Source organism: Perognathus longimembris, chromosome 1 (assembly GCF_023159225.1).
Source record: "Perognathus longimembris pacificus isolate PPM17 chromosome 1, ASM2315922v1, whole genome shotgun sequence".
NCBI lineage: Eukaryota > Metazoa > Chordata > Mammalia > Rodentia > Heteromyidae > Perognathus > Perognathus longimembris.
This window is the reverse complement of record NC_063161.1, coordinates 79,099,699-79,112,205: the sequence shown is the minus strand read 5'-3', so window position 1 is coordinate 79,112,205 and position 12,507 is coordinate 79,099,699. Positions and strand designations below refer to the sequence as shown.

At 48.0% G+C, this 12,507-nt stretch overlaps 1 protein-coding gene across 1 annotated transcript in view; it reads right to left on the bottom strand.

Annotated features, from left to right (window-relative positions):
• Positions 1 to 12,507, bottom strand: part of Prkar1b (protein kinase cAMP-dependent type I regulatory subunit beta) — a 76,065-nt gene that overhangs the window by 24,192 nt on the left and 39,366 nt on the right. Inside the window, exons 5-6 of the mRNA XM_048351391.1 lie at positions 3,324 to 3,385; positions 2,177 to 2,223 (exon numbers count right to left, since the gene is read on the bottom strand). Coding sequence (XP_048207348.1) covers positions 2,177 to 2,223; positions 3,324 to 3,385 — 109 coding nt within the window. The remainder of the gene's footprint in view (positions 1 to 2,176; positions 2,224 to 3,323; positions 3,386 to 12,507) is intronic.

The window sequence follows — 12,507 nt, the reverse complement described above, 5'->3', positions numbered from 1 at the left end:
GACAAATAGAGATAGAATCAGAGAGACAGAGACAGAGATAGAACGAGAGACAGAGACAATCAGAGAGGCAGAGACAGGGACAGAGAGAGCATGCAAGCCAGGGAACCTCTTGGATGGTCTCCAGTCCTAAGGCACTGGAGCCTGGCTGCTGTCCCTTTTGAAGGGGTGGAGAGGGGCTCCTGCTGGGGTGAGCTGGGGGGGTCTGGGGAAATTCAGTCCCCTCCTCCCAATTGTCCATAGCCCAGGACAACACAGGAACAAGATCGGCTCACTTCCTGTCACCTCTGCAGCCCAGGGGTGCTGGCTGGGTCTGATGCGGTTGGGGACCCCCCTAGACAGGCAAGGGGCAAAGGTGGAGGGCTGCCCTCGAGGGAGGCAGCTGCAAGTGAAAGGGGTCAGGGCCTGTCCAGGAGCGTGGGAGGCAGCCCAGAGGAGGGTGGAAAAGTCTAGAAAGGCCACGTCACAGCTTTGACCCCTGCACCAGGTGAGACTGTGGATGGATATCTCATCCAGGCTTCCTGCCTCTATGATAACACTTCTCTCTCCTGCCTCTCTTCCTCCCTCCCTGCTTACTTCCCTCCCTCCCTGCCTGCCTGCCTTTCTTCTCTTTCTTTCTTTTCTTTTTTGCCACTACCAGAGTTTGAACCATACCTCCAGCCTGGCTTTTTGGTGCTTAGTTCGAGATAAGAGTCTCAAGGACTTTTTAGCCCAGGTGGGCCTCAAGCTTTGATCCTCAGATCTCAGGCTCCTGATTAGCTAGTCTTACAGGCATGAGCCACTGGTGTCCAACTAAGGTATTGGTGTCTAACCAGCTGCAACCCAGTGTCATCTCGTTCCTCCTCACACTTTTCCCTCATGACAGCCCTTACCCCAGGGGGGCCTTTAGCTCCTGCCTTGGTTTCCCTGTTTAGGGAGAGAAGCCTCCCCAGATGTCGGGTAGAGGGGCTGAGCTGTATCTGATACAGGGCCAAGGTTGTGACAAAGCGGGTGCTCCCAGCAGGACAGCAGGGTGACTCACTTCCTGTGCCACAGCTCCGGAAGGAGATGCCTCTGTAAGATTCCCAGAAACTCCAGGCAGGCGAGGGACACAGCCCTGCCACTGAGGAAGTGACAAAACGCCCTGTCCAGACACAACCTGGCTGGACAGAGGCTCAGGGGCCAATGCCAAGCCTGAAATAGCCCACAGGGCAGCCAGGCATGGCATGACCTGGGCTCCACAGGGCCACCTAGGGCAGGGTGGAGCCCCTCGGCAGAGGGTACCGAATCTATAGTGCCAAGGAGAGCTCAGGGGCCTCGGGGCTCAGGAGAGACTTGTCCTTGTCCCTAGTGGGCTTCCCATCTGCCACAGACAGACTTTAAAGAAATGGTCACAGGCCAGGTACTGGTGGCTCACATCTGTAATCCTAGCTACTCAGGAGGCTGAGATCTGAGGATCAAGGTTCAAAGCCAGCCTAGGGAACTAAAGTCTATGAGACTACTTTCTCCAATTAACCAGCCAAAAGCCAGAAGTAGAGCTGTGGCTCAAGTGGTAGAACATCAACCTTAATCGAAAAAGCTAAGGGACAATGCCCAGACCCTGAGTTCAAATCCTAGTATTGGTGCACGTGCACACACACACACACACATACACACACACACACACATACACACACAAATGTCAAAGGTAAGATAGTCTAACCCATCTTTTTTTTTAAATTTTGTCCGTTCTTGGGCTTGACTCAGGGCCTGGGCACTGTCCCCGAGCTTCTTTTTTGTTCATGGTTAGCACTCTACCACTTGAGTCACAGCACCACTTCCAGCTTTTTCTGTGTATGTGGTACTGAGGAATCAAACCCAGGGCTTTGTGCATGCTAGGCAAGCACTCTACCACTAAGCCAAATTCTCAGCCACTAACCTGTCTTATATGGAGGCAACAAAGAATCTGGTCACAGCCGGCACTGGCTGTGATGCCACCCTAGGTGTGCTTTGAGCTGAAATGTCCTTTCGTTGATGAGGTCTGGGGCGGAGACTCAGCAGGCCAGAGCCCGCCCTGCCCTGCGTGCTCAATGGCGTGGTTCTACCCCAGTAAAGAAAATACTAGGAGTATAAGTCTCTCTCATCTGTGAAACCCTGGCCCTGAACAGTGAGAAGTCTTCAGAGTGTGGGAGAGGAGCCGTTTCCTCATTTCAATACTCACATCCGCTTCTCCCTGGTCAATGACGTAGAAATTATCTCCTTCATTCCCTGGATCCAAAACCAAAGGAGAAGGGAAGACATGGTAAGACACACTGAGTTACACCGGTTTTGTTTTCCTTCTCAACTACCTCTTTCATTTATGTGCCAGTACTGGGGCTTGAACTCAGGGCCTCGTGCTCTTGTGTGACTTTTGTGCTCAAGACTGGTGATCTACCATCTGAGCCACAGCTCCACTTCTGGCTTTTGTAGTAGTTAATTGGAGGTAAGAATCTCTGTCCAGGCTGGCTTTGACTCTTGATCCTCAGATCTCAGCCTCCTGAGTAGCTAGGATTACAGACATGAGCTGCCTCTCCTGGCTTGCTTTGAGATAGGGATCTTGCTGTTTTCTCTTTGGATTTTTTTCTGTTTTATTTTCCATGATAAGAAACAGTGGATCACAGTTGAGGGTCATTCGTTTTGTCAGTGAACATTCTCAAGAACACACCATATTTCTGGTAATTTCTTTCTTCTTCCCTTTTATTTTTTTGGTTGGTCATGGGGTTTGAACTGGGCCTGGGCACTGTCCCTGAGCTCCTCAACTCAAGGCTAGAGCTCTACTACTTGAGCCACAGAGCTACTTCCAGTTTTCTGGTGGTTAATTTGAAATAAGAGTTTCATGGACTTTCCTTCCCAGGCTGACTTTGAACCATGATCCTCAGATCTCAGCCTCCTGAGTAGCTAGGATTACAGGCATGAGCCACTGGCACATGGTAATTTCCTTCCTTCCTTCCTTTCTTCCTTCCTTCCTTCCTTCCTTCCTTCCTTCCTTCCTTCCTTCCTTCCCTCCCTCCCTTTCTCCCTCCCTTCCTCCCTCCCACTCTCTTTCTTTCTTTTCCTTTTTCTTTTTGTGCCAGTCCTGGGGCTTGAACTCAGGACCTCTAGGCACTGTCATCGAGCTTCTTTTGCTCAAGGCTAGTACTTAAGCCACAGCTCCACTTTTGATTTTTTGGTAGTTTAGTGGAGATAAGAGTCTCGTGGACTTTGCTGCCTGAGCTGGCTGCACATTTCAGTCCTCAGATCCCAGCCTCCTGAGTAGCTAGGATGACAGGCATGAGCCCCTACTGCCCAGCTGATGACACGTGTTTCTAAGACACTGGCTCTGAACATACCTTGCTGTATGACCGTCTCCCCAGCAATGTGTGTGACCGGAAACATGGCATCAAATATGTCACTGAAAAACAAAACACACCACATGGAGGGTTACAGACAACACTGCGAGACATAAGCCCTGTTTGCTCTGGCACTCGGCGCCAGTCATCCTAAATTACCCAAGAGGCTAAGATCTGGAGAATTGTGGTTCAAGACCAGCATAGGCAGAAAATTCACAGGAGTCTATCTCCAATTAACCAGCAAAATACTGGACTGGAGATATGGATCCTACCAACCACTTGACATTCCATCTTTTTGGTTGTTTGTTAATTTGTTTTGGGGCAGTACTGGGTTTGAACTCAGGGCTGCACAGTTGCAGACACAAAAACACTTGAGGCTGAGACCTGCCTTCAGCTGTGTTTGCTTTTTATTGTTGAGATTGGGTTGTGTTCATGTTCAGTCCATCCTGGACTGAAGTCCTATTCATGCTCCACAGCAGCTAGGATAACAGACAAGCACCACCCCAGCCAGCTGCTGGCTAAGAGAAGGATCTCGTGCGGCTGTCTGGGCTTACTTGGATTGTTATCCTTCTATGTCTGCTTCCTAAGTGGCTGAGATGACAAGCAGGCACCACGATGCCCAGCTTTTTGCAGTTGTTGTTGAGATGGGGACTCAATAACCTTTGGCCTGGAGTTTGCCTTCAACTGCCATCCTCTCTGTCTCTGTCTCTTGAATAGCTGGGATTAGAGTCATGAGTCACCATACCCGGCCAAGTCCAAACTTGTTAAACTAAGGTCTTTAGGCAAAGGAAGGAATGCACTCACCCCATTCCCCAGAGACTGAGGCTATGAGCTGCCCTGTCCATCTCTGAGCAGATAGGGTCAGCTGCTTAGAAAAGCAGGATCATGTTCTCCACACTGTTTTGGACTCCACTTCAAAAAGCCAGAGCCACCAACATCAATGGCTCATGCTTGTAATCTTAACTATTTAGGAGGCTGAGATCTGAGGTTCACAGTTCAAAGCCATCCTGGATAGGAAAATCTGTGAGACTCTTATCTCCATCTAACCCCTAAAAGCTGGAAGTGAAGCTGTGGCTCAAGTGGTAGAATGCTAGACTTGAGCAAAAGAATCCAGGGACAGAACCTAGACCCTGAATTCAAGCCCTAGTATTGGCAAAAGAAAATAAGAGAGGAGAGGAGAAGAGAGGAGAGAAGGGAAAGAAGGAAGGAAGGAAGGAAGGAAGGAAGGAAGGAAGGAAGGAAGGGAGGGAGGGAGGAAGGGAAGGAAGGAAGGAAAGGAAGAAAAATAGAAAGAAAGAGAGCGAGAAAGGAAAAAAAGTATGGAAGGAAGGGAGAAAGAGAGAGAGAGAAAGTGGAAAATCCAGAGCTACAATGGATGGCAGGCATTTCTCTCATGGGTGAATATAATCCTACTAGACTGTCCTCCTTCATGGTGATGAGTTTTGTATTGTTTTCTCTTCAGGGACAATCACTTGCCATCACCAGACTGTTCTAGATTTTTGGTGCAGGAATGTGGGTGGGGGGTTGGTACCTGCGCATATAGAACATGGAACTCCCAAAACACGTGCATTCGCCAAGCCTCCCAGGCTGGTGAGGCCAGGGCAGGATCTGTGCCAAGCCAGCAGCCTGGCCATTTAATTTTCCTAAACATGTGTGAAATGGACCTTGCACACAAATGCCTAGGGCCTGAGGAAGGGGCATGCTGGCAGAGGCAGCGGGGACCATGGCGGAAGCTGGGCAGCCTTGGGAGGATGGCTGCTCCTGTTCTCAGAGCCTTCATCTTGCCAGCACTGTCAGGAAAGCATGGTCAGATACATCAGTGTCAGAGTAGGCTGGGCATAGTGGCTCATTTCTGCACTCCCAGCTACTGCAGGAGGGAGACATCCAAAGGAATTTGATTCAATGCCAGCAGGGGCAAAAGTCAGTGAGATTTCAACCAATAAAAGCTGGGCCTGGTGATTCCCACTGACCATTCTAGCTACATGGGAGGCATGAGTACAGGGATCACTGCCAACCTACCCCGGGGCAACAAGGCAGGACCCTCTCTCATAAATAACATAAAGCCAGGTGCCAGTGGCCCACACTCGCCATCCTAGCTGTCCAGGAGACTGAGATTTGAAGACCACAGTTCAAAGCTAGCCCATGCAGGAAAGTCCATGAGACTCTTATCTACAATGAACCACCAGAAAACCAGAAGTGGCACTGTGGCTTAAGTGCTAGAGCACTAGCCTTGAGCAAGAAGAAGCCAGGGGCAGTGCTTAGGCCCTGAGGTCAAGACCCAGGACTGGCCACACACACACACAAAAAAGTAAAATAAAATCAAAAGCTCATAAATGCCGCCTGTTTTTCTTCTGTATAAGGAAATGCCTCTTGAGTTCCACTTCCTAATTCCAGTAACATCTTGGTTTTGGTTCTTCTTGGAGATGAGGAGGGCAGGTCCCTAGGAGGGGGCTGTGGGAAGGCCCCAGGCCAGCGCCCAGGGTATCCATTCCTGGCAAGGTTATCTTTTGGCTACAGAATCCTTGGTTCATCTGTAGGAACCATCCAACTTGCTTTTCCAAGCTGCTTTTCCTCAAAACCAGAAAATAAGAGCCCTTAGAAGGAACATATCTGTAAGAAATTATTTAACCAGGCGTGGTGGGATACTGCCTGTTATCCTAACTACATGGGACTCTGAGATCGGGACAACTGTGGTTCCAGGCCAGCAGTGGCAGAAAAGTTCAGAGCCCCCATCTCAACAGAAAGAAGATGGACATTATGGCTCACCTTTCTGTCATCCCAGCTACATCAAGGAGTGAAAAAAAAAAAAAAAAGGAAGGTCACAGTCTAGGCATAGGCCTTAGGAAAAAAGCAACAGTCTATCATCTCAAAAACAACCAATGCCACAAAGGGCTTGGGGACATGGTTCAACTGGTAGAGTACCGACCTAGCAAGTAAGAAGCCCTGAGTTCAAATCCCAGTATGTTTTTTGTTTTGTTTTGTTTTGCCAGTCCTGGGTCTTGAACTCAGGGCCTCATCACTGTCCCTGGCTTCTTTTTGCTCAAGGCTAACACTCTACTACTTGAGCCACAGTGCCACTTCCAGCTTTTTCTATATATGTGGTGCTGAGGAATCGAACCCAGGGCTTCATGTATACGAGGTGAGCACTTTACCACTAGGCCATATTCCCAGCCCGCTCCCCCCCCCAGTATGTTTTTTAGCCCTCAAAAAATTGCAATTCCTTGCAAATGTAACCACAATCCCTCTGCACATCACCTTGACAATAAAATCAATTTAAAAAACATTTGCAATTCTTCCTTTGCTCAAAAAATAAATCTCAACTCATAATGGTAGAATATTTCCAAAAATGGCATAAGTCATCGAAAAGACTCTATGCTCCTGGGCCTGGAACAAGGGTCCGCCCTCCAGGCACAGGGTGTGCGGTGGAGTTGTTACTTCCCCAATGTTCCCACAGAGAAGCTGGGTTATTTGACCTTTACTACTTGACCTTTAGCATTTACACCTGAGTAGCTTTTGCGATTCTATTCTCCTATCTGGCACAGAAAAATGCCCTACGCCGCCTCTACCACCCACCAGCCCCTGCCCCTACCCAAAGGATGTCACAATCACAAACTCATCATCCATATTGTGTCTGCAATCACAAACTCAACCACAACAAACATCCCAGATCTCCCCAACCCAGCTAGACAGGTGCCCCTCCTTCCCCCATATTGGGGGCAAAGTGTTGCTTAACCAAGGTGTTGCTTTCTTTTCTTTCTTCCTTTATTTTTAAGGAGAATTTGAACTCAGAGCCTCTTGTTTGCTAGACTGGTGCTATAGGACTTGAGCCCCAGTCCCGGCCCTTTTTGCTTTTAGTTATTTTGTGGATAGGGTCTAGGATCTCCTGGTTGTGCTCCCCTGCAGTCACCTCCATTTCCCAGAAGGCCCTTGGTCAAGTTTTACATGAGACTGAGCAGCTAGGAAGGGGCAAGGCCAGCTGCAAACCCAGCAGCACTGAGCCCAGAAGTCCCTCATGGTCTTGGTTTCCCTTGTGTCTTCCCAAGCAGGGCTCAGGAACCCCTCACCCCCATCTTTCTATGTCCGGGTACTGGCCTCTTAGCCAGGACTAGGGACCTGGGTACTTTGGGATGGATACTCTCTCCAGATAAGTACCCAGAAAGGAGTCTTGGCACATCCAGGACTGACCAACAGTTCTGGGTCAAGATGACTTGAGGAACATTCTTGGGTTTTGCCATACTCTGTTTGGCCATAAACGGAGCCACTGTAAGCAGTTGTCAGCTCCCATCTGGCCGGTAGCTCCAAGAACAGAGGCTCTTGGCAAGTCAATGCCCAGGCCATGCTCTAGATGTGTTTCTTCCTCCTGCTCACCCCAGCTCTGTTGCCTCTCATCTGAGGACAGTGGTTCCCTCACCTCCCTCCTTCCTCCCTCTCCAGCTGGCTGTCTTCTGGGAATGGAGACCACATGCTAATTCCATCTGCTGTGTCCAGACAGCAGCGGGCCTCACACAATATGGATGAAGGGAAGAAGGAAGGAGAGATAGACAAGTGCATGGGTAGATGGATGGATGATGATGAATGGACAGATGGATGAATGATGAGTGGATAGATGGGTGGATAATAGATGGATTGGGATGAACAGATGAATGATGGATGGATGGATGAGTAGATGGATAAATGGAGAGAAGAATAGATGATGGGTGATGGATAGGATGAATTTGGATGAATGGATGGATGGGTGGACAGGAAGGATAGATGGGTGGATAGCGAATGATGAATAGATGGATGAATAGATGATGAATAGATGGAAGGATGATGGATGAGTGATGTACAAATGGATGGATGGGTTGGTGAATGAATGATGGATTAATAGGTAGGAAAAGAGATGGATGAGAGGAAGAAAGGAGAGAAGGACATGGTGGCTCAGGTTTGTAATTCTAGCTACTCAGGAGTCTGAGGACTGAAGTTTGAAACCAGCCTGGGCAGAAATGTGAGTGAGACTTCTATCTCCAATTAACCACCAAAAGCTGGAAATTGAGCTACCACTGAAGAGTCATATTAGAGTGCTAGCCGTAAGCCAAAGAACTCAGAGATCACACCCAGGCCCCGAATTCAAGCTCCATTACACACACACACATACACACACACACACACACACACACACACACACACATACACACACAGTTGAAGAAAGAGTAGAATAATTCACCTGGAGGTGGCTTGCCACCATGCCAGCATGACGGGGGAGAGGAGCCGAGGCTTGAGTCACTCATCATGTGCTGTTTTTCCTGTGGTTGGGTGATATGTACGTGTTTGCATTTTCTACATTCTATATTTAATTTACATATTCCATAGTTTTTAAATGCTGGCAGCTTCTCATTGGGGGGAAATATCACCCCCACACAAATCCTTTTTAGGGGCCTACTCGAGGGTCTTAACATTTCTACAGCCTCCACAAAAGGCCAAATGTTAAATGTGAATGTTAAAAGCTGCTCATCTGAACACGGGCCAGTCTCCAAAGCCTTTGCTTCTGTGTGTGGAAAGCTTCAGCTTCATCCCAGCCAAACACACTTCCAAACTCTCCCTTCACAACTACACACGCACAGCCAGGTGGCTGCTCCTCCAACTGCTCCCAGGAGCAACTTGGCAAAATGGCCTTGTTTCTCTTATATCTATTTTTCTAGGGAGTACTGAGGATTGGACTTAGGGCTTCACATTAGCTAGGCTCTACCACTTAAGGCATGTACCCTGTCCCTTTTTACAATGGTTATTTTCAAAGTCTCACTTTACAGCCTAGCTGGACTAATGGATTGTGGTCCTCCAACTTTTACTTCTCAGAGTCACTGGAATGACAGATGTGTGCCACTGTACCCAGCCATTGAGCTTCCCCATATTGCTGGGATAACAGGAATATGCTACCAAATCCAGCCTTTCACTGAGATGGAGTTTTATAAACTTTTCTTCCTGGGCTGGATAAGAATCTTAATCCTCCAGATTCACCTTGCTGAGTAGCTAGAATTATAGGCATGAGCCACAGTTCCCAGTGAAACTCTTCTACCTTCAACAGATCAAAATGTTCTTCATATGTTCAGAGGTGATGCAGGTTCCCCAAGCTAGGGGCCGCCAGCAACATGGCTCTCAAGGCCGGAATCTGCCTTCTCAGACTTCTCATAAATCCCACTCTTTCACACGCAGGGCCCTGCCATAGCTACTGGTCAGGATGGGCAGATATTGAGGATGTTTCCAAGGCCTAAAGCCCTATCCCTTCTTCATCTCAGCCATCATGGTCCTTCCCAATCCCCATGGGGTATGAGAAGAGGGAATCAAGGACAGTAATCACACATGGCCAAGGAACACCACAGTGTGTCAGCCTGGAATTGTAGCTATGGAAGGTGGGGAGTGAGCCCCTCCTCTATCTCTACACAGACAAGGGCATAGAACCCCAAAACCCCACAGGACAAAAGGTGCAGGGAGCAGACAGGCCTCGCTCTTGAATTCAGTCACACAGGCCTGTCCACATACAGAGTACATAGAATAAGTGCTTAACAGATTCAGCTCATCCTGCCAGATGGCTGAAGGTAGCACAGCAGTAGATAAGGTCCCTGGGGCCTGAGAGCAACAGCCGCCTGAAAGCTGGGTGCAGTGGCTCATGGCTGTCATCCTAGCAACTGAGAAGGCTGTGATTTGAGGGTTGTGGTTCAAAGCCAGCCTGGACAGGAAAGTCCATGAGACTCTTATCTCCAAATAACTAGCAAAAAGCCAGGAGTGCACCTGTGGCTCAAGTAGTAAAGTGCTAGCTTTGAGCATAAACATTCAGGGACAGTGCCCAGGCCCTGAGTTCAAGCCCCAGGACCAGCACACACACACACACACACACACACACACACACACACACACACACACACAGAAAGAAAGTATAAGAGTTTTTTTTAATCTATGCAATACATCATATGATTTTTCCCCTTATCATGTTACAAGGGGTTACATGGTAACTTTTCTATAGATGGAAGGTTTTAAAACTGAACCATTGGGGCTGGGGATATGGCCTAGTGGCAAGAGTGTTTGCCTCGTATACATGAGGCCCTGGGTTCAATTCCTCAGCACCACATATATACAGAAAACAGCCAGAAGTGGTGCTGTGGCTCAAGTGGCAGAGTGCTAGCCTTGAGCAAAAAGAAGCCAGGGACAGTGCTCAGGTCCTGAGTCCAAGCCCCAGGACTGGCCAAAAGAAAAATAAAATAAAATAAAATAAAACTGAACCATCCTTGAATTCTGTGTAACATTACTTGACCACAGTATGTGACTTTTTTTTCCTTTTTCTTTTTTAACTTAATTTAATTATTTTAGCAAGGGTTTGTTTTAGTATAGCAAGGTTAAAATAGAGAGAAACAAAGAGAACCATATCCTGCTCCCTGTGCAGGAAATGGGAATTAAGGGCTCAAAAAAGGCAGCTGTTACCTTCCACCTTTATTCTTTCTGGGGAGGTAGGGAGGGAGGTAATTATACATGCTCCTCTAGCAGGGTTCTGGGGAGCCCACATGGATGCTACTTATTATCCTAAAATATATAGATGTCTCTGGGCCTACCAAAACATAGAGACAACAAACAGGTGAGCTTTAGGGCTTCCTTTTCTCAGATAAGCCTCACCCTGTGGTCTCCACATTTTACAAAGCATTGCCACAGCTCTGCCATTTCAAAGGAGAGGGAAGTTTTAGATAGAGAGTAACTCCCACCCCAGGTCTCTCTCCTTGTCTCCCTTCTTTCCTTCCTTCCTTCCTTCCTTCCTTCCTTCCTTCCTTCCTTCCTTCCTTCCTTCCTCCCTTCCTTTTTCTTTCACATGCGTGTGTGTGCGTGTGTGTACATTGTGTGTGTGTGTGTGTGTGTGTACACCAGGACTGGGGCTTGAATACAGGACCTGGGCACTGTTGCTTAGCTTTTTCACTCAAGATTGGTATTCCACCACTTGAGCCACAGGATCATTTCTGGCTTTTGTTGATGTAGTGCTGAGGAATTGAACCCGGTGCTTCACACATGCTAGGCAAGCACTCTACTATTAAGCCACATCCTCCTTGCCCAGATTTTTTTTCCTTTTTTTTTGTAAACTGGAGATAAGAGTCTCATGGACTTTCCTGCCTGAGCTGGCTTTGACCTGTATCCTCAGATCTCAGTGTCCCAAATAGCTAGGGCTAGAGATGTAAACCACTGGTACTTTTCTATCTTTTTTTTTTTTTTCTTTTTGCCAGCCCTGGGGCTTGGGACTCAGGGCCTGAACACTGTCCTTGGCTTCTTTTTGCTCAAGGCTAGCACTCTACCTCTTGAGCAACAGCGCCACTCCTGGCCTTTTTTGTCTATGTGCGCTGAGGAATCAAACCCAGGGCTTCATGAATGATAGGCAAGCTCTCTACTGCTAAGCCACATTCCCAGCCTTGCTCTTCTCTTTTCTCTTCCTTCCTTCTTTTACTCATACCTTCCTTCTCTTCCTTCCTTTCTTTATTTCCTTCCTTCTTTCTTTTCCTTTCTACCATCCATTGTATTTGCTTGATTCTTTAGGATATTTACATTGACATTTGTAGCAAACTGGGCCTATCATTTATTTTCTTTGCTTGTACTGGCCTTATGGAGCTCTATAGTAAGGATCCTATTGGAATCCTACTGTGAGCTGTCAACTTTCTCTTGTTTCTATTTTCTGAACAGACTCCCAAGTGGGGAGGGGGCTGGGGGAGGGAGATAGGTTGTTGAAGTCTGACAGCCCTCTAATGACAGTCCTCCGGGCCTGGCCTCAGACCTTCCCTGCAGCAGGGATCTAAACTGCTTTTGCTTTAAAAGCACCAACTCCTTGCTTGTGCTCACTGCATTTGCTAGAAGCAGGAGAAAAGCCTGGCATCTCCACCTCTATTCTGTATATGTCTTTGCTCTAAGCCATTCTCTCTGCAGCCACATTATAATCACCTTGGGCTCCAGGAAGGACAGGAGCCTGTGGATAACATCTTTATGACAAGAGACTGAAACTACCCTCTGGGGACAGCAGAGCCTGGCAGGCCAGATCACACACACACACACACACACGCACACACACACACACACACACACACACACACACACCCCAGATGAAAAGAGTTTCCTCTAATGAAGAAGCAGAACCCTGGAGCAAGGGAAATCTTCTCACAGGAACCAGGCTGCTCTCCAG